Source organism: Salvelinus fontinalis, chromosome 20 (assembly GCF_029448725.1).
Source record: "Salvelinus fontinalis isolate EN_2023a chromosome 20, ASM2944872v1, whole genome shotgun sequence".
NCBI lineage: Eukaryota > Metazoa > Chordata > Actinopteri > Salmoniformes > Salmonidae > Salvelinus > Salvelinus fontinalis.
The window spans coordinates 35,145,885-35,171,647 of record NC_074684.1 but is presented as its reverse complement, the minus strand read 5'-3'; the positions used below and the strand labels follow the sequence as shown (position 1 = coordinate 35,171,647).

Genomic DNA, 25,763 nt, shown 5'->3' with positions numbered 1-25,763 from the left:
AAGACCAAGTTGTAGGCCTTTTTTTGTGTGAACATTTTGGAATGTAACGAAATACTGGGAGTAAGACGAATTCATACAAGTCAAAGTTATCTACAGGGTTAACGTTTCACTCTTCTGAACAAACTCTAGCCAGTAGATCCGACCTGCTTGCTTACAGCTGAACTAGGGTTGGACAGACTTCCTGTGTAGATTAAGACACAGCGGAGCCGGCGGGAGATATGACTCGGGAAAACATACGTCAATCCAGGAATGAGAAATGCGTTGTACTCCGAATTGTCTTAATTTACACAGGAAGTCTGATCTGCTAAACAAACCCAAGCTCTGGAGCAGGGCGTGGTTCAGCTGACTTCACTGTCTGACTGACGTCACTGTCTGACTGACTTCACTGTCTGACTGACGTGAGTGTCTGACTGACGTGAGTGTCTGACTGACGTGACTGTCTGACTGACGTGACTGTCTGACTGATGCCCTGGACCATAGCTAAACACACCCTAGATCACGTGTCAAACTCATTCCACGGAGGGTTGAGTATCTGACTGTCTGACTGACGTGAGTGTCTGACTGATGCCCTGGACCATAGCTAAACACACCCTAGATCACGTGTCAAACTCATTCCACGGAGGGTTGAGTATCTAACTGTCTGACTGATGCCCTGGACCATAGCTAAACACACCCTAGATCACGTGTCAAACTCATTCCACGGAGGGTTGAGTATCTGCGGGTTTTCATTGCTTCCTTGTACTTGTTTCTGTCCTTTTCTCTCCATTCAAAGCACCACCGCTGTTTTCACCACCATGACCGAGTGAGTATGTCAACATATAGTTAGTAGACGCTTTTATCCCAAGCGACTTACAGTAATGCGTTTCCCTATGGGTGGTTCCAGCGAGACTCTAACCTACGACACAGGAACACGTAATACATCAGTGTTTCCGCTGCATTCATTTAGCTGCGCCACGGCACCCCAAAAAAATAGGGTACGTGAAGACGTGTTTCTGTTCACTTTGAAGATGCTAGAACAGTCCACATTTTACTCTTCCCCTGCAAACAAAATAAGTCATGACCAATCTGACCAATCTGACAGCCCCATAGTGAATATTTGATCTATTTATCTAGTTGGCTTGTTGTGGTGTGTTCTATGTGAGAGAGCTCTCGAGGCCCATTCAAGTTACAAGTGCCATATGTAGTGAAACATGCATTCTGACAAACAGTCAATGCACAACAATTCTTGCAATAACAGTTTTAATGGTCTTTGTTAAAAAGAGGGGGTTCCCAGCTTACCATTCCTACTTTATTTATTTTTATCAACTCATAAATATATGCAAACATAGGGCTAAATGTAACACGGGTCAAATCAAATCTTAGTTGTGAAATGCATCGAATTACAACAGGTGTAGACTTCACCGTAAAATGCTAAGTTACGAGCCTTTTCCCAAACAATGCAGAGTTAAAAAGTACAAATGTTTGTAATAAAAATTGGCTAAATATATATATATTTTTTAAAGGAGTAACACAATAAAATAACAAGGCTATATACAAGGATTACCGGTACCGAGTCAATGTGCAGGTGTACGAGATAGTTGAGGTAATATGTACATGTAGGTAGAGGTTAAGTGACTAGGCAATGAGGATAGATAATAAACGGGTCAATGTAAATATTCCGGGTAGCTATTTGATTATCTGTTCAGCAGTCGTTGTAGGGCAACTTGGGGTAAGATGCCACCCTAACTCAAATTTTGAGGGAGTGACTTAAAAAAAATAGTGATGAGACAGATGACATGTTTAGTTAAACAAGTTGTGCAATAGCATAAATACAGATAGGCCTGTGTTTCAGCCTGTTTATGTATAGCCACTATGCTGCGTCCGTTGGGCAACAGGTGATAATACTTATTGCTAATAGCATACCTGGTAAAATGCAAAAATAATTGTAGCAAATAATTTACCAATATGTTAATTTGGCACATTTCTGAAAGTGGAAATTATATTTTAGATGTCAGCATAATTATATTTTCATTCATTTTGGAGTAGAATGTCCTTTTAAAGTCATTAGAACTGATCTTCTCAGTCTTTCTACATAAAAATTATCTGGGTAGGGGGTGGACACCCCCTTTAGGTGGACACCCCCTTTCGCCTGCAAAGTTATTATCCATCCTAGTCCAGTCTTGCATTCAAGTTTGAAAAGCCATTATGCTCTCTTTCAAAGGCCGCTGATCATTTCCATGTAAAAGGACCAATGAGCACCAACACGAGAAGTTCATAGGCGCATGTCAAATGAAAGCTAAGAGTCTCTATATTTTTGGGGAAATGAAGGCATATAAAATATATTTTTCAACAATTTTTTCCATTGTGAAAATGAGGCATAAGTAATGGCTTTGATTTCTGGTCAAACACTTACCCCCCAAAAAGTCCTAACAGGGTGGTGAAAGTGGACGGTGATGACCTTCACAGGGTGGTGAAAGTGGACGGTGATGAGCTTGATGCTCCTTTCCAATAATTATTAAGGGTCTTATTCTGGTGACATGATGATCGAAGCTTGGCTGTTGTTTTGACAAATAAAAACACTCACTTTTCTGTCCATAATAATGTCTTCATGTAGGCTTTACCCACACTGTATCTGAGAGCTGTTGGATAGAGTGCAAGTGTCAAGACATTCCCTATATAACGCAACATTTCTTGTGACAAAACCATCAGTAAAGTTAAATGCAATGGAAACCCATTTAACTTGTATCTGTTTTTATTCAGTACATGGCAATATAACCACAAGTTATTTTTATGTACACTATACCATCACACAGTCTTTTAATCTGCAACAAGTACATTTGATGGTAACCTCTCTGATGGGGAAAATGCGCATATTGTTTTTATGGAGATTTTTGAATAGTCGCATAAATCTGTTGCCAATTCAATGGAAACCTAGGTAGTGTGATGAATAATACCCATATATGCAAATGATATTGCATGTTTCTGTGTACATCACCATGGATACCATGAAGAGAATAACATTCATATCTGTAATTATTCATTTCTGTGTAGTACTGATCAGGGACCCATGATGTACACTGAACAATAATATAAACACAACACGTAAAGTGTTGATCTTATGTTTTATGCAGCCATCTTGAAATCTTAATTCGGAGCAGATATTTAAGTTTTAGAAAAACCTGGTTGCATAAAAACCCTAGGGATGATTTTACTGTAATTTCGGGACCAAACTTTGTATCTGCGCAGTTCTTCCAGTAAATGTGTTTTTGTCAATTGTTAAAAGTAGTCTTTTGTGCATGGAGTTGTATGGTTAAACTTTGAAGTCAATGTCCATTACTGTGGAATTGCCCTGCTATGAAACAACTGTAATGCTTGAATACTTCAGTAGTGGTCAATGTCCATTAGTGTGGAATTGCCCTGCTATGGAACTGTAATGCTTTAATACTTCAGTAGTCGTCAATGTCCATTACTGTGGAATTGCCGTGCTATGGAACTGTAATGCTTGAGTACTTCGGTAGTCGTCAATGTCCATTACTGTGGAATTGCCCTGCTATGGAACTGTAATGCTTGAGTACTTCAGTAGTCGTCAATGTCCATTACTGTGGAATTGCCCTGCTATGGAACTGTAATGCTTGAATACTTCAGTAGTGTGTGTGAGATTACTGTCGTGTCGTGATTTTATAATTGTACAGTGACCCTGTGATAATGATATGCCAGCTGATCTGTGACTAATCCTCAGTACTGAATGGTACTCTCTCTAATCCTCTCTTTGTCCCCCCCCCCTACTGGGAGAGGAGGAGGAGGAGGAGGAGTGTCAGGGGTGTGATGTCATACACACACACAAACACTCTTTCTCACAAACACACACCACAGTCTAAAGCAGGGGAATAGATGTGACAGTGTCACTGTTGGCGCCTGCAGATCAACAGGACTGAGCTGAGCGTTAGTAATTGGGAGAGAGCTTCTTTTATTTTGAAGTCGGTTGAAAAATCACTCTTAAGACGTATTGTAGTTTTAAAATGCAAACTGTATTCATAATGTGTGCTTGATGTTGGAGGGGAAAGTATTTTTTTTGTTTTGTTTTTAGGTACCTCAACTTATTTAGCTTGCTCTGTGTGTAGGCTGTGTTATGTTTGTATGTGTCCTATATTATTTTGTGTGCTACTTCGGTTTATGTATCCTAACTATGTTAAGCTAGCATTAGCAACCATAATGTAGCCTGGTCCCAGATCTGTTTATGTATCCTAACTATGTTAAGCTAGCATTAGCAACCATAATGTAGCCTGGTCCCAGATCTGTTTATGTATCCTAACTATGTTAAGCTAGCATTAGCAACCATAATGTAGCCTGGTTCCAGATCTGTTTATGTATCCTAACTATGTTAAGCTAGCATTAGCAACCATAATGTAGCCTGGGCCCAGATCTGTTTATACTCTAGCCTACTCCATTGCTCATTGTCATGGCAATGAGTGACAGGGAGTTGGCATGATAGCACAGACACACTGGTCCTCTGGCTAAACCATGTTGTGGGTAGGCTACATGGATAGATTTATTTCTCCTGTTGTTTTCTCCACTCCAGAGTCTTTATGCATCTTCACTATTGTATCGACAAGCATTACAACATGCACACGTATAGGTTTACACTCTTGTGTTTCTCCTCAGGCCCACTGGGCTAGCGTTACTGGGCTAGCGTTACTGGGCTAGCGTTACTGGGCTAGCGTTACTGGGCTAGCGTTACTGGGCTAGCGTTACTGGGCTAGCGTTACTGGGCTAGCGTTACTGGGCTATTGATCTTCAGTGTGTTGTCTCCTCAGGCCCACTCTATTGAGGGACCAGCACTACCAGTACCTGAAGAAAGGATTACGTCATCTCTCCGACGCTTACGAGGTAGGCCTATGTACTGCGTGATTTTAGTATTTTCCCACAAAGCACAGAGTGAATTATAGAAGCTAACCCCTCCATTAATCCTCACTGGCCTGTGTAGCTGATGCCTAGTTTAGTCCCAGTACTCTAAAATGTCTGCCTGTATTCTCTATCCTTACTAGTGTCTGGACGCCAGCAGGCCTTGGCTGTGCTACTGGATTCTACACAGTCTGGAGCTGCTGGAGGAACCTGTCCCCACCGCCATCGCCTCAGAGTAAGTACAGCAACTGTATCCATACACTAGAGGTAGGTTACCCTAGTCCTGGACTCACTTCATGTTTTTGATGTTTGACTACCCATACTAACATTCTGTATACTACATACTTAATGAGTATATATATATATACTATTAGTTTGTTTTGGTATACTGTAAACGAACGGTATCCTTTCAGTGTACTAGCGCTTCGCCTGTCTACCCGGAAGTAGATGCTGTTGCTGTGCAACGTCTTGCTAGCTTGTTAGCATAACAAATGACTAGCTACACATCTTACGACTTCATTAACAATGTCCGTTGAGAATACACAATGACTATACCAATTAGCTAAGAATGACGTAAATAATCATGTCAATAAACATTGGTTAGTTAGCATATAGGTAATATACTGCTAAGTTCCATGTATTAGCAGCCAACTAACGTTAGGTAGATAGCGAACCTACCAGAACGTACAAGCAACTGCTGTACATGACATGTGGTTCATAATGCTAGCGTAGCTAACAAACTGTCAGCCAACGTAACTTATTTGAAAAGTCATTACTTTATTACATTGCTTAACATTTTCTTAACATTTTGTCATAATTAGTTAAAGCAGTGAATTTGTATCCGCTCTCGGCGGACTTCGGCTGCATATTTTTCTTCAAATCTGAAAACGATGTGAAGCCACGCCCATTTCCTGAAGAATTGCATTATGGGCCGCAAAAAAACATAGAAATAGTGTCCACTGCTTGTATACTTTGTATCTTGGTCAATGTAGTACGACGTCCGGGAACTTTTTGGCATACAAACTATATCCACACTATAACCAATAAGCATACTACATACTCAATTTATGTCACAAATAGTATGGTTAGTGCTGTTAGTATGAGTATTCAAACACAGCCCAGCTGTGAATTTAGACAATCACTGAACTGATCAATTAGCTCCGCGGGTCAGGTGTGGTGCCTAATTGGAACAAAATCCTGCATTACCTGCGGCGCCTCAGGAACAAGGTCGCCCACCCACTACGTAACACTAACATGACGTACGTACCCACGCTACCCTAACGAAATGCAAGTGGACAAACGATAACTGGTTAGAGCTGCTGCCCAACCGTAATACCAACCTACTGGTCATCACTGTCGGGTGCGTGTAAGCCTGCTCTGTACCCTGATGCTGGCCAAACACCCTCTCAACTTACAGCCCTTAGAAAGCATTTTATTCTCTTCTCGCCAACCCTCTGGCGCCCGCCTCCTGTCTTTTCAGAGTCGGTACGGTGATTCCAGCCAAGACAACCCACTAGCCTCTGTCTCAGCATTGTAATGCCAAGCCAACCCACCGGCTGGCACTGCCCTTAGAATGAATACTGTGGATGTGTTGGGACCCAGGTAGCCTAGCGGTTAGAGTGTATAATACCCGAGAGGTGAAAACTCTGTCCTTGAGCAAGGCACTTGACCCTAATGTGCTCCAGTGATGCTGTACTACTGTGGCTGACCTTGTAAAACAACACATCACACTGCACCTATCATACTACTATGGTTGACCCTGTAAAACAACACCTATCATACTACTATGGCTGACCCTGTAAAACAACACATCACACTGCACCTATCATACTACTATGGTTGACCCTGTAAAACAACACATCACACTGCACCTATCATACTACTATGGTTGACCCTGTAAAACAACACCTATCATACTACTATGACTGACCCTGTAAAACAACACCTATCATACTACTATGGCTGACCTTGTAAAACAACATCTATCATACTACTATGGTTGACCCTGTAAAACAACACATCACACTGCACCTATCATACTACTATGGTTGACCCTGTAAAACAACACCTATCATACTACTATGACTGACCCTGTAAAACAACACCTATCATACTACTATGGCTGACCTTGTAAAACAACACATCACACTGCACCTATCATACTACTATGGTTGACCCTGTAAAACAACACCTATCATACTACTATGGCTGACCCTGTAAAACAACACATCACACTGCACCTATCATACTACTATGGTTGACCCTGTAAAACAACACATCACACTGCACCTATCATACTACTATGGTTGACCCTGTAAAACAACACATCACACTGCACCTATCATACTACTATGGTTGACCCTGTAAAACAACACATCACACTGCACCTATCATACTACTATGGTTGACCCTGTAAAACAACACATCACACTGCACCTATCATACTACTATGGTTGACACTGTAAAACAACATCTATCATACTACTATGGTTGACCCTGTAAAACAACACATCACACTGCACCTATCATACTACTATGGTTGACCCTGTAAAACAACACATCACACTGCACCTATCATACTACTATGGTTGACCCTGTAAAACAACACATCACACTGCACCTATCATACTACTATGGTTGACCCTGTAAAACAACACCTATCATACTACTATGACTGACCCTGTAAAACAACACCTATCATACTACTATGGCTGACCCTGTAAAACAACACATTACTGCACCTATCATACTACTATGGCTGACCCTGTAAAACAACACATCACACTGCACCTATCATACTACTATGGTTGACACTGTAAAACAACACCTATCATACTACTATGGTTGACCCTGTAAAACAACACATTACTGCACCTATCATACTACTATGGCTGACCCTGTAAAACAACACCTATCATACTACTATGGCTGACCTTGTAAAACAACATCTATCATACTACTATGGTTGACCCTGTAAAACTACACATTTTTGCCCTGTACCTAGGGACTCGCCAGCCCACTGGTGCCCGTCTCAGTACTGTAATACCGAGCCAACCCTCTGGTGCCCGTCTCAGTACTGTAATACCGAGCCAACCCTCTGGTGCCCGTCTCAGTCCTGTAATACCGAGCCAACCCTCTGGTGCCCGTCTCAGTCCTGTAATACCGAGCCAACCCTCTGCCCTGTGCCATCACGAGGCTGTGCACTCAGCTGAGCTGCAGCCTGAGTTGGGGAGGTTAGAGAGGGCAGACTGGCAGGAAAGTGTGGATTGGATACTCCCCCCCCCCCCCCCCCTTTGCCACGTGTGCTACTGTGGCTAGAGGGGGTAGCTTCAATCTTCTCTCTGTTGTGGTCGTTGATGTGCTTTATGGTTAAGTGTCTGGGAGAAATAGTCCTACTCTAGTGGATACAGTAACTGGTGAATACATTACATATAGGCCTAGTACGTGGTCATCACCCGGCTGTCTCAGTCCGTACCCGGCAGTCTCAGTCCGTACCCGGCAGTCTCAGTCCGTACCCGGCAGTCTCAGTCCGTACCCGGCTTAAGATTGGTGAAAGAAAGCAAGTTTGAGAGATCAGTTTTGCCTTTTCAGTTTACAATATAAACAGTAGTTTAGGATTTTGTGTGTTACCCCTAACGATGTGATCTGCTTTGCAGTATGTGTGTAACTCACATTGCCCTCTCTGCCCCTCCAGTGTGTGTAACTCACATTGCCCTCTCTGCCCCTCCAGTGTGTGTAACTCACATTGCCCTCTCTGCCCCTCCAGTGTGTGTAACTCACATTGCCCTCTCTGCCCCTCCAGTGTGTGTGTAACTCACATTGCCCTCTCTGCCCCTCCAGTGTGTGTAACTCACATTGCCCTCTCTGCCCCTCCAGTGTGTGTAACTCACATTGCCCTCTCTGCCCCTCCAGTGTGTGTAACTCACATTGCCCTCTCTGCCCCTCCAGTGTGTGTGTAACTCACATTGCCCTCTCTGCCCCTCCAGTGTGTGTGTAACTCACATTGCCCTCTCTGCCCCTCCAGTGTGTGTGTAACTCACATTGCCCTCTCTGCCCCTCCAGTGTGTGTAAGTTCCTGGCGCGGTGTCAGAGTCCTACTGGGGGTTTTGCTGGAGGTCCATGTCAAGCTGCCCACCTGGCTCCGACCTACGCTGCTGTCAACGCGCTCTGTATCATCGGCACCCAGGAAGCATACAACATTATCGACAGGTACAGTCACCTCTATTACCACAACATTATCGACAGGTACAGTCACCTCTGTTACTACAACATTATCGACAGGTACAGTTACCACAACATTATCGACAGGTACAGTCACCTCTGTTACTACAACATTATCGACAGGTACAGTCACCTCTGTTACTACAACATTATCGACAGGTACAGTTACTACAACATTATCGACAGGTACAGTCACCTCTGTTACTACAACATTATCGACAGGTACAGTTACCACAACATTATCGACAGGTACAGTCACCTCTGATACTACAACATTATCGACAGGTACAGTTACCACAACATTATCGACAGGTACAGTTACCACAACATTATCGACAGGTACAGTTACCACAACATTATCGACAGGTACAGTTACCACAACATTATCGACAGGTACAGTTACCACAACATTATCGACAGGTACAGTTACCTCTGTTACCACAACATTATCGACAGGTACAGTTACTACAACATTATCGACAGGTACAGTCACCTCTGTTACTACAACATTATCGACAGGTACAGTCACCTCTGTTACCACAACATTATCGACAGGTACAGTCACCTCTGTTACCACAACATTATCGACAGGTACAGTTACCACAACATTATCGACAGGTACAGTCACCTCTGATACTACAACATTATCGACAGGTACAGTTACCACAACATTATCGACAGGTACAGTCACCTCTGTTACTACAACATTATCGACAGGTACAGTTACCACAACATTATCGACAGGTACAGTCACCTCTGTTACTACAACATTATCGACAGGTACAGTTACCACAACATTATCGACAGGTACAGTCACCTCTGTTACTACAACATTATCGACAGGTACAGTCACCTCTGTTACCACAACATTATCGACAGGTACAGTTACTACAACATTATCGACAGGTACAGTCACCTCTGATACTACAACATTATCGACAGGTACAGTTACCACAACATTATCGACAGGTACAGTCACCTCTGTTACTACAACATTATCGACAGGTACAGTTACCACAACATTATCGACAGGTACAGTCACCTCTGTTACTACAACATTATCGACAGGTACAGTTACCACAACATTATCGACAGGTACAGTCACCTCTGTTACTACAACATTATCGACAGGTACAGTTACCACAACATTATCGACAGGTACAGTCACCTCTGTTACTACAACATTATCGACAGGTACAGTCACCTCTGTTACTACAACATTATCGACAGGTACAGTTACCACAACATTATCGACAGGTACAGTCACCTCTGATACTACAACATTATCGACAGGTACAGTTACCACAACATTATCGACAGGTACAGTCACCTCTGTTACTACAACATTATCGACAGGTACAGTTACCTCTGTTACCACAACATTATCGACAGGTACAGTTACTACAACATTATCGACAGGTACAGTCACCTCTGTTACTACAACATTATCGACAGGTACAGTCACCTCTGTTACTACAACATTATCGACAGGTACAGTCACCTCTGTTACTACAACATTATCGACAGGTACAGTCACCTCAGTTACTACAACATTATCGACAGGTACAGTTACCTCTGTTACCACAACATTATCGACAGGTACAGTTACTACAACATTATCGACAGGTACAGTCACCTCTGTTACTACAACATTATCGACAGGTACAGTCACCTCTGTTACTACAACATTATCGACAGGTACAGTCACCTCTGTTACTACAACATTATCGACAGGTACAGTCACCTCAGTTACTACAACATCAAAAGAGAGAAATCACATAACAAACAATTCTCGGGTGCTTCCCGAGTGGCCAGTGGTTGAAGGGAGTCGAAGGCAGTGCTAGAGGCGTCACTACACACCTTTTACTTCAAACAATTTGTCTCTAGTGTCTGCCAACGTTGGGACTACTGAGCGTGACACAGGTGTTGCCGTAGCAGCAGGTGTAATGTTTTATAGTAACTCCTCTTCCCTCCTACTCCCTCCTCTTCCCTCCTCTTCCCTCCTCTTCCCTCCTCTTCCCTCCTCTTCCCTCCTCTTCCCTCCTCTTCCCTCCTCTTCCCTCCTCTTCCCTCCTACTGCCTCCTCTTCCCTCCTCTTCCCTCCTCTTCCCTCCTCTTCCCTCCTACTCCCTCCTCTTCCCTCCTACTCCCTCCTCTTCCCTCCTACTCCCTCCTCTTCCCTCCTACTCCCTCCTACTCCCTCCTCTTCCCTCCTACTCCCTCCTCTTCCCTCCTACTCCCTCCTACTCCCTCCTCTTCCCTCCTACTCCCTCCTCTTCCCTCCTACTCCCTCCTCTTCCCTCCTACTCCCTCCTCTTCCCTCCTACTCCCTCCTCTTCCCTCCTCTTCCCTCCTCTTCCCTCCTCTTCCCTCCTCTTCCCTCCTCTTCCCTCCTCTTCCCTCCTCTTCCCTCCTCTTCCCTCCTACTCCCTCCTCTTCCCTCCTACTCCCTCCTCTTCCCTCCTACTCCCTCCTCTTCCCTCCTACTCCCTCCTACTCCCTCCTCTTCCCTCCTCTTCCCTCCTCTTCCCTCCTACTCCCTCCTCTTCCCTCCTCTTCCCTCCTCTTCCCTCCTCTTCCCTCCTCTTCCCTCCTCTTCCCTCCTCTTCCCTCCTCTTCCCTCCTCTTCCCTCCTCTTCCCTCCTCTTCCCTCCTACTCCCTCCTCTTCCCTCCTCTTCCCTCCTCTTCCCTCCTCTTCCCTCCTCTTCCCTCCTCTTCCCTCCTCTTCCCTCCTCTTCCCTCCTCTTCCCTCCTCTTCCCTCCTCTTCCCTCCTCTTCCCTCCTCTTCCCTCCTCTTCCCTCCTCTTCCCTCCTCTTCCCTCCTCTTCCCTCCTCTTCCCTCCTACTCCCTCCTCTTCCCTCCTCTTCCCTCCTCTTCCCTCCTACTCCCTCCTCTTCCCTCCTACTCCCTCCTCTTCCCTCCTACTCCCTCCTACTCCCTCCTCTTCCCTCCTCTTCCCTCCTCTTCCCTCCTACTCCCTCCTCTTCCCTCCTCTTCCCTCCTCTTCCCTCCTCTTCCCTCCTCTTCCCTCCTCTTCCCTCCTACTCCCTCCTCTTCCCTCCTCTTCCCTCCTCTTCCCTCCTCTTCCCTCCTCTTCCCTCCTCTTCCCTCCTACTCCCTCCTCTTCCCTCCTCTTCCCTCCTCTTCCCTCCTCTTCCCTCCTCTTCCCTCCTCTTCCCTCCTCTTCCCTCCTACTCCCTCCTCTTCCCTCCTCTTCCCTCCTCTTCCCTCCTCTTCCCTCCTCTTCCCTCCTCTTCCCTCCTCTTCCCTCCTCTTCCCTCCTACTCCCTCCTCTTCCCTCCTCTTCCCTCCTACTCCCTCCTCTTCCCTCCTCTTCCCTCCTCTTCCCTCCTCTTCCCTCCTCTTCCCTCCTACTCCCTCCTCTTCCCTCCTACTCCCTCCTCTTCCCTCCTCTTCCCTCCTCTTCCCTCCTACTCCCTCCTCTTCCCTCCTACTCCCTCCTCTTCCCTCCTCTTCCCTCCTCTTCCCTCCTCTTCCCTCCTCTTCCCTCCTCTTCCCTCCTCTTCCCTCCTACTCCCTCCTCTTCCCTCCTACTCCCTCCTCTTCCCTCCTACTCCCTCCTCTTCCCTCCTCTTCCCTCCTCTTCCCTCCTCTTCCCTCCTACTCCCTCCTCTTCCCTCCTCTTCCCTCCTCTTCCCTCCTACTCCCTCCTCTTCCCTCCTCTTCCCTCCTCTTCCCTCCTCTTCCCTCCTCTTCCCTCCTACTCCCTCCTCTTCCCTCCTCTTCCCTCCTCTTCCCTCCTCTTCCCTCCTCTTCCCTCCTACTCCCTCCTCTTCCCTCCTACTCCCTCCTACTCCCTCCTCTTCCCTCCTCTTCCCTCCTACTCCCTCCTCTTCCCTCCTCTTCCCTCCTCTTCCCTCCTACTCCCTCCTCTTCCCTCCTCTTCCCTCCTCTTCCCTCCTACTCCCTCCTACTCCCTCCTCTTCCCTCCTACTCCCTCCTCTTCCCTCCTCTTCCCTCCTCTTCCCTCCTCTTCCCTCCTACTCCCTCCTACTCCCTCCTCTTCCCTCCTACTCCCTCCTCTTCCCTCCTCTTCCCTCCTCTTCCCTCCTCTTCCCTCCTCTTCCCTCCTCTTCCCTCCTCTTCCCTCCTCTTCCCTCCTACTCCCTCCTCTTCCCTCCTCTTCCCTCCTCTTCCCTCCTCTTCCCTCCTACTCCCTCCTACTCCCTCCTCTTCCCTCCTACTCCCTCCTCTTCCCTCCTCTTCCCTCCTCTTCCCTCCTACTCCCTCCTCTTCCCTCCTCTTCCCTCCTCTTCCCTCCTACTCCCTCCTCTTCCCTCCTCTTCCCTCCTCTTCCCTCCTACTCCCTCCTACTCCCTCCTCTTCCCTCCTACTCCCTCCTCTTCCCTCCTCTTCCCTCCTCTTCCCTCCTCTTCCCTCCTCTTCCCTCCTACTCCCTCCTCTTCCCTCCTCTTCCCTCCTCTTCCCTCCTACTCCCTCCTCTTCCCTCCTCTTCCCTCCTCTTCCCTCCTACTCCTTCCTCTTCCCTCCTCTTCCCTCCTCTTCCCTCCTACTCCCTCCTCTTCCCTCCTACTCCCTCCTCTTCCCTCCTACTCCCTCCTCTTCCCTCCTACTCCCTCCTACTCCCTCCTCTTCCCTCCTCTTCCCTCCTCTTCCCTCCTCTTCCCTCCTCTTCCCTCCTCTTCCCTCCTCTTCCCTCCTCTTCCCTCCTACTCCCTCCTCTTCCCTCCTACTCCCTCCTCTTCCCTCCTCTTCCCTCCTACTCCCTCCTCTTCCCTCCTCTTCCCTCCTCTTCCCTCCTCTTCCCTCCTCTTCCCTCCTCTTCCCTCCTACTCTTCCCTCCTACTCCCTCCTCTTCCCTCCTACTCTTCCCTCCTACTCTTCCCTCCTACTCCTTCCTCTTCCCTCCTACTCCCTCCTCTTCCCTCCTACTCCCTCCTCTTCCCTCCTACTCCCTCCTCTTCCCTCCTACTCCCTCCTCTTCCCTCCTACTCCCTCCTCTTTCCTCCTCTTCCCTCTCAGGGAGAAGCTGCTCTCCTTCCTGTTCTCTGTGAAGCAGCCAGATGGGTCCTTTGTGATGCACATAGGAGGAGAGGTGGACGTCAGGTGAGAGATGAGTAGCCTTCCATCGCCATGGTTTCACTTTTAGTGGAGCAGACATCACTGATATGTGATAACAATGTTTCTCTCGCTCTCTCTTTCAAATCAAATTTTATCAGTCACATGTGCCGAATACAACAGTGAAATGCTTATTTTCTCGCTCTGTCTCTTGCTCTCTCTCTCTCGCTCTGTGTCTCTCTCTCGCTCTGTGTCTCTCTCTCGCTCTGTGTCTCTCTCTCGCTCTGTGTCTCTCTCTCGCTCTGTGTCTCTCTCTCGCTCTGTGTCTCTCTCTCGCTCTGTGTCTCTCTCTCGCTCTGTGTCTCTCTCTCGCTCTGTGTCTCTCTCTCGCTCTGTGTCTCTCTCTCGCTCTGTGTCTCTCTCTCGCTCTGTGTCTCTCTCTCGCTCTGTGTCTCTCTCTCGCTCTGTGTCTCTCTCTCGCTCTGTGTCTCTCTCTCGCTCTGTGTCTCTCTCTCGCTCTGTGTCTCTCTCTCGCTCTGTGTCTCTCTCTCGCTCTGTGTCTCTCTCTCGCTCTGTGTCTCTCTCTCGCTCTGTGTCTCTCTCTCGCTCTGTGTCTCTCTCTCGCTCTGTGTCTCTCTCTCGCTCTGTGTCTCTCTCTCGCTCTGTGTCTCTCTCTCGCTCTGTGTCTCTCTCTCGCTCTGTGTCTCTCTCTCGCTCTGTGTCTCTCTCTCGCTCTGTGTCTCTCTCTCTCGCTCTGTGTCTCTCTCTCTCGCTCTGTGTCTCTCTCTCTCGCTCTGTGTCTCGCCCTCTGTCTCGCTCTCTCGCCCTCTGTCTCGCTCTCTCGCTCTGTGTCTCGCTCTCTCGCTCTGTGTCTCTCTCTCTCGCTCTGTGTCTCTCTCTCTCGCTCTGTGTCTCTCTCTCTCGCTCTGTGTCTCTCTCTCTCGCTCTGTGTCTCTCTCTCTCGCTCTGTGTCTCTCTCTCTCGCTCTGTGTCTCTCTCTCTCGCTCTGTGTCTCTCGCTCTGTGTCTCTCTCTCTCTCGCTCTGTGTCTCTCTCTCTCTCGCTCTGTCTCTCTCGCTCTGTGTCTCTCTCTCTCTCGCTCTCTCTCTCTCGCGCTCTCAAAATTCAATTTGCTTTATTGGCATGATGTAACAATGTACATATTGCCAAAGCTTACTTTGGGGATTTGCAATATTAACAATTTAATCAACAATATTGTCAACAGTAACAACTAAGTTTCAAAATAACCATACATTAAACAATAAGCATGAAGTACATGTACAGGTTGATTGGTCTGTCAGACACTGTCCCTCATCTTATGGCAGGCAGCAATGTAGTGCGCTGCCAACCCACAGCTCTCGGCGTCCTCCCCCAACAGGACGGGTAGCCTATTCTCATCAGAGGGTTTCAAATTTGTGGAAATTAAACTCTCTAATTGTTTTATATTTTTTACATTTTGTCAGGAAATGCAGCTCTGTCTCGGTTCTTCTGTTGTGTGGTGGTTGGACAGCCTTTCCTCTCTGTCTTTCTCCCTCGGTTTCTCTTTCTTGATCTGTCTCTGTGTTTTAGGAGTACAGTCGTGGCCAAAACTTTTTTAGAATGACACAAATATTAATTTTCACAAAGTCTGCTGCCTCAGTTTGTATGATGGCAATTTGCATATACTCCAGAATGGTATGAAGAGTGATCAGATGAATTGCAATTAAATGCAAGGTCTCTCTTTGCCATGCAAATGAACTGAATCCCCCCCCCAAAAAATTCCGCTGCATTTCAGTTCTGCCACAAAAAGACCAGCTGACATCATGTCAGTGATTCTCTCGTTAACACAGGTGTGAGTGTTGACGAGGACAAGGCTGGAGATCACTCTGTCATGCTGATTGAGTTCGAATAACCGACTGGAACCTTCAAAAGGAGGGTGGTACTTGGAATCATTGTTCTTCCTCTGTCAACCATGGTTACCTGCAAGGAAACATGTGCCGTCATCATTGCTTTGCACAAAAAGGGCTTCACAGGCAAGGATATTGCTGCCAGTAAGATTGCACCTAAATCAACCATTTATCGGATAATCAAGAACTTCAGGGAGAGCGGTTCAATTGTTGTGAAGAAGGCTTCAGGGCGCCCAAGAAAGTCCAGCAAGCACCAGGACCGTCTCCTAAAGTTGATTCAGCTGCGGGATCGGGGCACCACCAGTACAGAGCTTGCTCAGGAATGGCAGCAGGCAGGTGTGAGTGCATCTGCACGCACAGTGAGGTGAAGACTTTTGGAGGATGGCCTGGTGTCAAGAAGGGCAGCAAAGAAGCCACTTCTCTCCAGGAAAAACATCAGGGACAGACTGATATTCTGCAAAAGGTACAGGGATTGGACTGCTGAGGACTGGGGTAAAGTCATTTTCTCTGAATCCCTTTCCGATTGTTTGGGGCATCCGGAAAAAAGCTTGTCCGGAGAAGACAAGGTGAGCGCTACCATCAGTCCTGTGTCATGCTAACAGTAAAGCATCCTGAGACCATTCATGTGTGGGGTTGCTTCTCAGCCAAGGGAGTGGGCTCACTCACAATTTTGCCTAAGAACACAGCCATGAATAAAGAATGGTACCAACACATCCTCCGAGAGCAACTTCTCCCAACCATCCAGGAACAGTTTGGTGACGAACAATGCCTTTTCCAGAATGATGGAGCACCTTGCCATAAGGCAAAAGTGATAACTAAGTGGCTCAGGGAACAAAACATGGATATTTTGAGTCCATGGCCAGGAAACTCCCCAGACCTTAATCCCATTGAGATAGTTAATTAATTAATAATTAATCCCATCCGTCAATCCTCAAGAGGTGGGTGGACACACAAAAACCCACAAATTCGGACAAACTCCAAGCATTGATTATGCAAGAATGGGCTGCCATCAGTCAGGATGTGGCCCAGAAGTTAATTGACAGCATGCCAGGGCGGATTGCAGAGGTCTTGAAAAAGAAGGGTCAACACTGCAAATATTACCTCTTTGCATCAACTTCATGTAATTGTCAATAAAAGCCTTTGACATTTATGAAATGCTTGTAATTATACTTCAGTATTCCATAGTAACATCTGACAAAAATATCTAAAGACACTGAAGCAGCAAACTTTGGAAATTAATATTTGTGTCATTCTCAAAACTTTTGGCCACGACAGTACGTACTGTGTATTAAGCCCTACCTCTGTGTGTTGTAGGAGTACGTACTGTGTGTTAAACCCTACCTCTCTCTGTGTTGTAGGAGTACGTACTGTGTATTAAGCCCTACCTCTCTGTGTGTGTTGTAGGAGTACGTACTGTGTATTAAACCCTACCTCTCTCTGTCTCTCTCTCTCTCTGTGTTGTAGGAGTACGTACTGTGTGTTAAACCCTACCCCTCTCTCTGTGTGTTGTAGGAGTACGTACTGTGTATTAAGCCCTACCTCTCTCTGTGTGTTGTAGGAGTACGTACTGTGTATTAAGCCCTACCTCTGTGTGTTGTAGGAGTACGTACTGTGTATTAAGCCCTACCTCTCTCTCTGTGTGTTGTAGGAGTACGTACTGTGTATTAAGCCCTACCTCTCTCTGTGTGTGTTGTAGGAGTACGTACTGTGTATTAAGCCCTACCTCTCTCTCTGTGTGTTGTAGGAGTACGTACTGTGTATTAAACCCTACCTCTCTCTCTGTGTGTTGTAGGAGTACGTACTGTGTATTAAGCCCTACCTCTGTGTGTTGTAGGAGTACGTACTGTGTATTAAGCCCTACCTCTGTGTGTTGTAGGAGTACGTACTGTGTATTAAGCCCTACCTCTCTCTCTGTGTGTTGTAGGAGTACGTACTGTGTATTAAACCCTACCTCTCTCTCTGTGTGTTGTAGGAGTACGTACTGTGTATTAAGCCCTACCTCTGTGTGTTGTAGGAGTACGTACTGTGTATTAAGCCCTACCACTGTGTGTGTTGTAGGAGTACGTACTGTGTATTAAGCCCTACCACTGTGTGTGTTGTAGGAGTACGTACTGTGTATTAAGCCCTACCACTGTGTGTGTTGTAGGAGTACGTACTGTGCTGCGTCAGTGGCGTCTCTCACCAACATCATGACACCCACACTGTTCCAGGACACGCCCACATGGATTGTCAGGTACTGTAGTACAGAGCTCAGACAGACATGAAATAAGTGGTCTGTCTGGCTGGTGTTTCTTTTATATAATAAACATTTCAGTTATATCATAAGAATAGTACAGTCGTAATGTGAGTTAAATGGACTATAATAATTACAAGGGTTTGGTCCCCTATACTTCAGAAAAATAACTTCGTAGTGATTATGTGTTTACTCAGTTCTATAGAAAGACAGTGAATACCTACCATGTTGTCTCCTTCCTGTCTACTCACTGTCAGCTACCAAGATGTCCTCCTCATGCCTACTCACTGTCAGCTACCATGATGTCTCCTTCCTGTCCTCCTCATACCTACTCACTGTCAGCTACCATGTTGTCTCCTTCCTGTCCTCCTCATGCCTACTCACTGTCAGCTACCATGATGTCTCCTTCCTGTCCTCCTCATGCCTACTCACTGTCAGCTACCATGTCTCCTTCCTGTCCTCCTCATGCCTACTCACTGTCAGCTACCATGTCTCCTTCCTGTCCTCCTCATGTCTACTCACTGTCAGCTACCATGTCTCCTTCCTGTCCTCCTCATGCCTACTCACTGTCAGCTACCATGTCTCCTTCCTGTCCTCCTCATGCCTACTCACTGTCAGCTACCATGATGTCTCCTTCATGTCCTCATGCCTACTCACTGTCAGCTACCATGATGTCTCCATCCTGTCCTCCTCATGCCTACTCACTGTCAGCTACCATGATGTCTCCTTCCTGTCCTCCTCATGCCTACTCACTGTCAGCTGCCATGATGTCTCCTTCCTGTCCTCCTCATGCCTACTCACTGTCAGCTACCATGTTGTCTCCTTCCTGTCCTCCTCATGCCTACTCACTGTCAGCTACCATGTTGTCTCCTTCCTGTCCTCCTCATGCCTACTCACTGTCAGCTACCATGATGTCTCCTTCCTGTCCTCCTCATGCCTACTCACTGTCAGCTACCATGATGTCTCCTTCCTGTCCTCCTCATGCCTACTCACTGTCAGCTACCATGTTGTCTCCTTCCTGTCCTCCTCATGCCTACTCACTGTCAGCTACCATGTTGTCTCCTTCCTGTCCTCCTCATGCCTACTCACTGTCAGCTACCATGATGTCTCCTTCCTGTCCTCCTCATGCCTACTCACTGTCAGCTACCATGATGTCTCCTTCCTGTCCTCCTCATGCCTACTCACTGTCAGCTACCATGATGTCTCCTTCCTGTCCTCCTCATGCCTACTCACTGTCAGCTACCATGATGTCTCCTTCCTGTCCTCCTCATGCCTTCTCACTGTCAGCTACCATGATGTCTCCTTCCTGTCCTCCTCATGCCTACTCACTGTCAGCTACCATGATGTCTCCTTCCTGTCCTCCTCATGCCTACTCACTGTCAGCTACCATGATGTCTCCTTCCTGTCCTCCTCATGCCTACTCACTGTCAGCTACCATGTCTCCTTCCTGTCCTCCTCATGCCTACTCACTGTCAGCTACCATGTCTCCTTCCTGTCCTCCTCATGCCTACTCACTGTCAGCTACCATGATGTCTCCTTCCTGTCCTCCTCATGCCTACTCACTGTCAGCTACCATGATGTCTCCTTCCTGTCCTCCTCATGCCTACTCACTGTCAGCTACCATGATGTCTCCTTCCTGTCCTCCTCATGCCTACTCACTGTCAGCTACCATGTCTCCTTCCTGTCCTCCTCATGCCTACTCACTGTCAGCTACCATGATGTCTCCTTCCTGTCCTCCTCATACCTACTCACTGTCAGCTACCATGTTGTCTCCTTCCTGTCCTCCTCATGCCTACTCACTGTCAGCTACCATGTCTCCTTCCTGTCCTCCTCATGCCTACTCACTGTCAGCTACCATGTCTCCTTCCTGTCCTCCTCATGTCTACTCACTGTCAGCTACCATGTCTCCTTCCTGTCCTCCTCATGCCTACTCACTGTCAGCTACCATGTCTCCTTCCTGTCCTCCTCATGCCTACTCACTGTCAGCTACCATGTTGTCTCCTTCCTGTCCTCCTCATGCCTACTCACTGTCAGCTACCATGTTGTCTCCTTCCTGTCCTCCTCATGCCTACTCACTGTCAGCTACCATGTTGTCTCCTTCCTGTCCTCCTCATGCCTACTCACTGTCAGCTACCACGTCTCCTTCCTGTCCTCATGCCTACTCACTGTCAGCTACCACGTCTCCTTCATGTCCTCATGCCTACTCACTGTCAGCTACCATGTTGTCTCCTTCCTGTCCTCATGCCTACTCACTGTCAGCTACCATGATGTCTCCTTCCTGTCCTCATGCCTACTCACTGTCAGCTACCACGTCTCCTTCCTGTCCTCCTCATGCCTACTCACTGTCAGCTACCATGTCTCCTTCCTGTCCTCCTCATGCCTACTCACTGTCAGCTGCCATGATGTCTCCTTCCTGTCCTCCTCATGCCTACTCGCTGTCAGCTACCACGTCTCCTTCCTGTCCTCCTCATGCCTACTCACTGTCAGCTACCATGATGTCTCCTTCCTGTCCTCCTCATGCCTACTCACTGTCAGCTACCATGTCTCCTTCCTGTCCTCCTCATGCCTACTCACTGTCAGCTACCATGTCTCCATCCTGTCCTCCTCATGCCTACTCACTGTCAGCTACCATGTCTCCATCCTGTCCTCCTCATGCCTACTCACTGTCAGCTACCATGTCTCCTTCCTGTCCTCCTCATGCCTACTCACTGTCAGCTACCATGATGTCTCCTTCCTGTCCTCCTCATGCCTACTCACTGTCAGCTACCATGTCTCCATCCTGTCCTCCTCATGCCTACTCACTGTCAGCTACCATGTCTCCTTCCTGTCCTCCTCATGCCTACTCACTGTCAGCTACCATGATGTCTCCTTCCTGTCCTCCTCATGCCTACTCACTGTCAGCTACCATGTTGTCTCCTTCCTGTCCTCCTCATGCCTACTCACTGTCAGCTACCATGATGTCTCCTTCCTGTCCTCCTCATGTCTACTCACTGTCAGCTACCATGATGTCTCCTTCCTGTCCTCCTCATGCCTACTCACTGTCAGCTACCATGTCTCCTTCCTGTCCTCCTCATGTCTACTCACTGTCAGCTACCATGATGTCTCCTTCCTGTCCTCCTCATGCCTACTCACTGTCAGCTACCATGTCTCCTTCCTGTCCTCATACCTACTCACTGTCAGCTACCACGTCTCCTTCCTGTCCTCCTCATGCCTACTCACTGTCAGCTACCATGTTGTCTCCTTCCTGTCCTCCTCATGCCTACTCACTGTCAGCTACCATGATGTCTCCTTCCTGTCCTCCTCATGTCTACTCACTGTCAGCTACCATGATGTCTCCTTCCTGTCCTCCTCATGCCTACTCACTGTCAGCTACCATGTCTCCTTCCTGTCCTCCTCATGTCTACTCACTGTCAGCTACCATGATGTCTCCTTCCTGTCCTCCTCATGCCTACTCACTGTCAGCTACCACGTCTCCTTCCTGTCCTCATACCTACTCACTGTCAGCTACCACGTCTCCTTCCTGTCCTCCTCATGCCTACTCACTGTCAGCTACCATGTTGTCTCCTTCCTGTCCTCCTCATGCCTACTCACTGTCAGCTACCATGATGTCTCCTTCCTGTCCTCCTCATGCCTACTCACTGTCAGCTACCATGTCTCCTTCCTGTCCTCCTCATGCCTACTCACTGTCAGCTACCATGATGTCTCCTTCCTGTCCTCCTCATGCCTACTCACTGTCAGCTACCATGTTGTCTCCTTCCTGTCCTCCTCATGCCTACTCACTGTCAGCTACCATGTTGTCTCCTTCCTGTCCTCCTCATGCCTACTCACTGTCAGCTACCATGATGTCTCCTTCCTGTCCTCCTCATGCCTACTCACTGTCAGCTACCATGTCTCCTTCCTGTCCTCCTCATGCCTACTCACTGTCAGCTACCATGTCTCCTTCCTGTCCTCCTCATGTCTACTCACTGTCAGCTACCATGTCTCCTTCCTGTCCTCCTCATGCCTACTCACTGTCAGCTACCATGATGTCTCCATCATGTCCTCCTCATGCCTACTCACTGTCAGCTACCATGATGTCTCCTTCCTGTCCTCCTCATGCCTACTCACTGTCAGCTACCATGTTGTCTCCTTCCTGTCCTCCTCATGCCTACTCACTGTCAGCTACCATGTTGTCTCCTTCCTGTCCTCATACCTACTCACTGTCAGCTACCACGTCTCCTTCCTGTCCTCCTCATGCCTACTCACTGTCAGCTACCATGATGTCTCCTTCCTGTCCTCCTCATGCCTACTCACTGTCAGCTACCATGTTGTCTCCTTCCTGTCCTCATGCCTACTCACTGTCAGCTACCATGATGTCTCCTTCCTGTCCTCCTCATGCCTACTCACTGTCAGCTACCATGATGTCTCCTTCCTGTCCTCCTCATGCCTACTCACTGTCAGCTACCATGTTGTCTCCTTCCTGTCCTCATGCCTACTCACTGTCAGCTACCATGTCTCCTTCCTGTCCTCCTCATGCCTACTCACTGTCAGCTACCATGTCTCCTTCCTGTCCTCCTCATACCTACTCACTGTCAGCTACCATGTCTCCTTCCTGTCCTCCTCATGCCTACTCACTGTCAGCTACCATGATGTCTCCTTCCTGTCCTCCTCATGCCTACTCACTGTCAGCTACCATGTTGTCTCCTTCCTGTCCTCCTCATGCCTACTCACTGTCAGCTACCATGATGTCTCCTTCCTGTCCTCCTCATGCCTACTCACTGTCAGCTACCATGTCTCCATCCTGTCCTCCTCATGTCTACTCACTGTCAGCTACCATGTTGTCTCCTTCATGCCCTCATGCCTACTCACTGTCAGCTACCATGATGTCTCCTTCCTGTCCTCCTCATGCCTACTCACTGTCAGCTACCATGTTGTCTCCTTCCTGTCCTCCTCATACCTACTCACTGTCAGCTACCATGATGTCTCCTTCCTGTCCTCCTCATGCCTACTCACTGTCAGCTACCATGTTGTCTCCTTCCTGTCCTCCTCATGCCTACTCACTGTCAGCTACCATGATGTCTCCTTCCTGTCCTCCTCATGCCTACTCACTGTCAGCTACCATGATGTCTCCTTCCTGTCCTCCTCATGCCTACTCACTGTCAGCTACCATGATGTCTCCTTCCTGTCCTCCTCATGCCTACTCACTGTCAGCTACCATGATATCTCCTTCCTGTCCTCCTCATGCCTACTCACTGTCAGCTACCATGTTGTCTCCTTCATGTCCTCATGCCTACTCACTGTCAGCTACCATGATGTCTCCTTCCTGTCCTCCTCATGCCTACTCACTGTCAGCTACCATGATGTCTCCTTCCTGTCCTCCTCATGTCTACTCACTGTCAGCTACCATGATGTCTCCTTCCTGTCCTCCTCATGCCTACTCACTGTCAGCTACCATGTCTCCTTCATGTCCTCATGCCTACTCACTGTCAGCTACCATGTCTCCTTCCTGTCCTCCTCATGTCTACTCACTGTCAGCTACCATGTTGTCTCCTTCCTGTCCTCCTCATGCCTACTCACTGTCAGCTACCATGTTGTCTCCTTCCTGTCCTCCTCATGCCTACTCACTGTCAGCTACCATGTCTCCTTCCTGTCCTCCTCATGTCTACTCACTGTCAGCTACCATGTTGTCTCCTTCCTGTCCTCCTCATGCCTACTCACTGTCAGCTACCATGATGTCTCCTTCCTGTCCTCATGCCTACTCACTGTCAGCTACCATGATGTCTCCTTCCTGTCCTCCTCATGCCTACTCACTGTCAGCTACCATGATGTCTCCTTCCTGTCCTCCTCATGTCTACTCACTGTCAGCTACCATGATGTCTCCTTCCTGTCCTCCTCATACCTACTCACTGTCAGCTACCATGATGTCTCCTTCCTGTCCTCCTCATGCCTACTCACTGTCAGCTACCATGTCTCCTTCCTGTCCTCCTCATGTCTACTCACTGTCAGCTACCATGATGTCTCCTTCCTGTCCTCCTCATGCCTACTCACTGTCAGCTACCATGATGTCTCCTTCCTGTCCTCCTCATGCCTACTCACTGTCAGCTACCATGATGTCTCCTTCCTGTCCTCCTCATGCCTACTCACTGTCAGCTACCATGATGTCTCCTTCCTGTCCTCCTCATGCCTACTCACTGTCAGCTACCATGATGTCTCCTTCCTGTCCTCCTCATGCCTACTCACTGTCAGCTACCATGATGTCTCCTTCCTGTCCTCCTCATGCCTACTCACTGTCAGCTACCATGATGTCTCCTTCCTGTCCTCCTCATGCCTACTCACTGTCAGCTACCATGATGTCTCCTTCCTGTCCTCCTCATGCCTACTCACTGTCAGCTACCATGATGTCTCCTTCCTGTCCTCCTCATGCCTACTCACTGTCAGCTACCATGATGTCTCCTTCCTGTCCTCCTCATGCCTACTCACTGTCAGCTACCATGATGTCTCCTTCCTGTCCTCCTCATGCCTACTCACTGTCAGCTACCATGATGTCTCCTTCCTGTCCTCCTCATGCCTACTCACTGTCAGCTACCATGATGTCTCCTTCCTGTCCTCCTCATGCCTACTCACTGTCAGCTACCATGATGTCTCCTTCCTGTCCTCCTCATGCCTACTCACTGTCAGCTACCATGATGTCTCCTTCCTGTCCTCCTCATGCCTACTCACTGTCAGCTACCATGATGTCTCCTTCCTGTCCTCCTCATGCCTACTCACTGTCAGCTACCATGATGTCTCCTTCCTGTCCTCCTCATGCCTACTCACTGTCAGCTACCATGATGTCTCCTTCCTGTCCTCCTCATGCCTACTCACTGTCAGCTACCATGATGTCTCCTTCCTGTCCTCCTCATGTCTACTCACTGTCAGCTACCATGTTGTCTCCTTCCTGTCCTCCTCATGCCTACTCACTGTCAGCTACCATGTCTCCTTCCTGTCCTCCTCATGTCTACTCACTGTCAGCTACCATGTTGTCTCCTTCCTGTCCTCCTCATGCCTACTCACTGTCAGCTACCATGATGTCTCCTTCCTGTCCTCATGCCTACTCACTGTCAGCTACCATGATGTCTCCTTCCTGTCCTCCTCATGCCTACTCACTGTCAGCTACCATGATGTCTCCTTCCTGTCCTCCTCATGTCTACTCACTGTCAGCTACCATGATGTCTCCTTCCTGTCCTCCTCATACCTACTCACTGTCAGCTACCATGATGTCTCCTTCCTGTCCTCCTCATGCCTACTCACTGTCAGCTACCATGATGTCTCCTTCCTGTCCTCCTCATGTCTACTCACTGTCAGCTACCATGATGTCTCCTTCCTGTCCTCCTCATGCCTACTCACTGTCAGCTACCATGATGTCTCCTTCCTGTCCTCCTCATGCCTACTCACTGTCAGCTACCATGATGTCTCCTTCCTGTCCTCATGCCTACTCACTGTCAGCTACCATGATGTCTCCTTCCTGTCCTCCTCATGCCTA

At 48.0% G+C, this 25,763-nt stretch overlaps 1 protein-coding gene across 2 annotated transcripts in view; it reads left to right on the top strand.

Annotated features, from left to right (window-relative positions):
* Positions 1–25,763, top strand: part of LOC129817778 (protein farnesyltransferase subunit beta-like) — a 51,085-nt gene that overhangs the window by 1,672 nt on the left and 23,650 nt on the right. The window contains exons 3-8 of one of the 2 annotated variants that reach the window (XM_055873329.1): positions 773–802; positions 4,794–4,866; positions 5,025–5,116; positions 8,944–9,090; positions 14,109–14,192; positions 18,176–18,262. In XM_055873329.1, coding sequence (XP_055729304.1) covers positions 773–802; positions 4,794–4,866; positions 5,025–5,116; positions 8,944–9,090; positions 14,109–14,192; positions 18,176–18,262 — 513 coding nt within the window. The remainder of the gene's footprint in view (positions 1–772; positions 803–4,793; positions 4,867–5,024; positions 5,117–8,943; positions 9,091–14,108; positions 14,193–18,175; positions 18,263–25,763) is intronic. The other variant, XM_055873330.1, reaches the window with a different exon arrangement.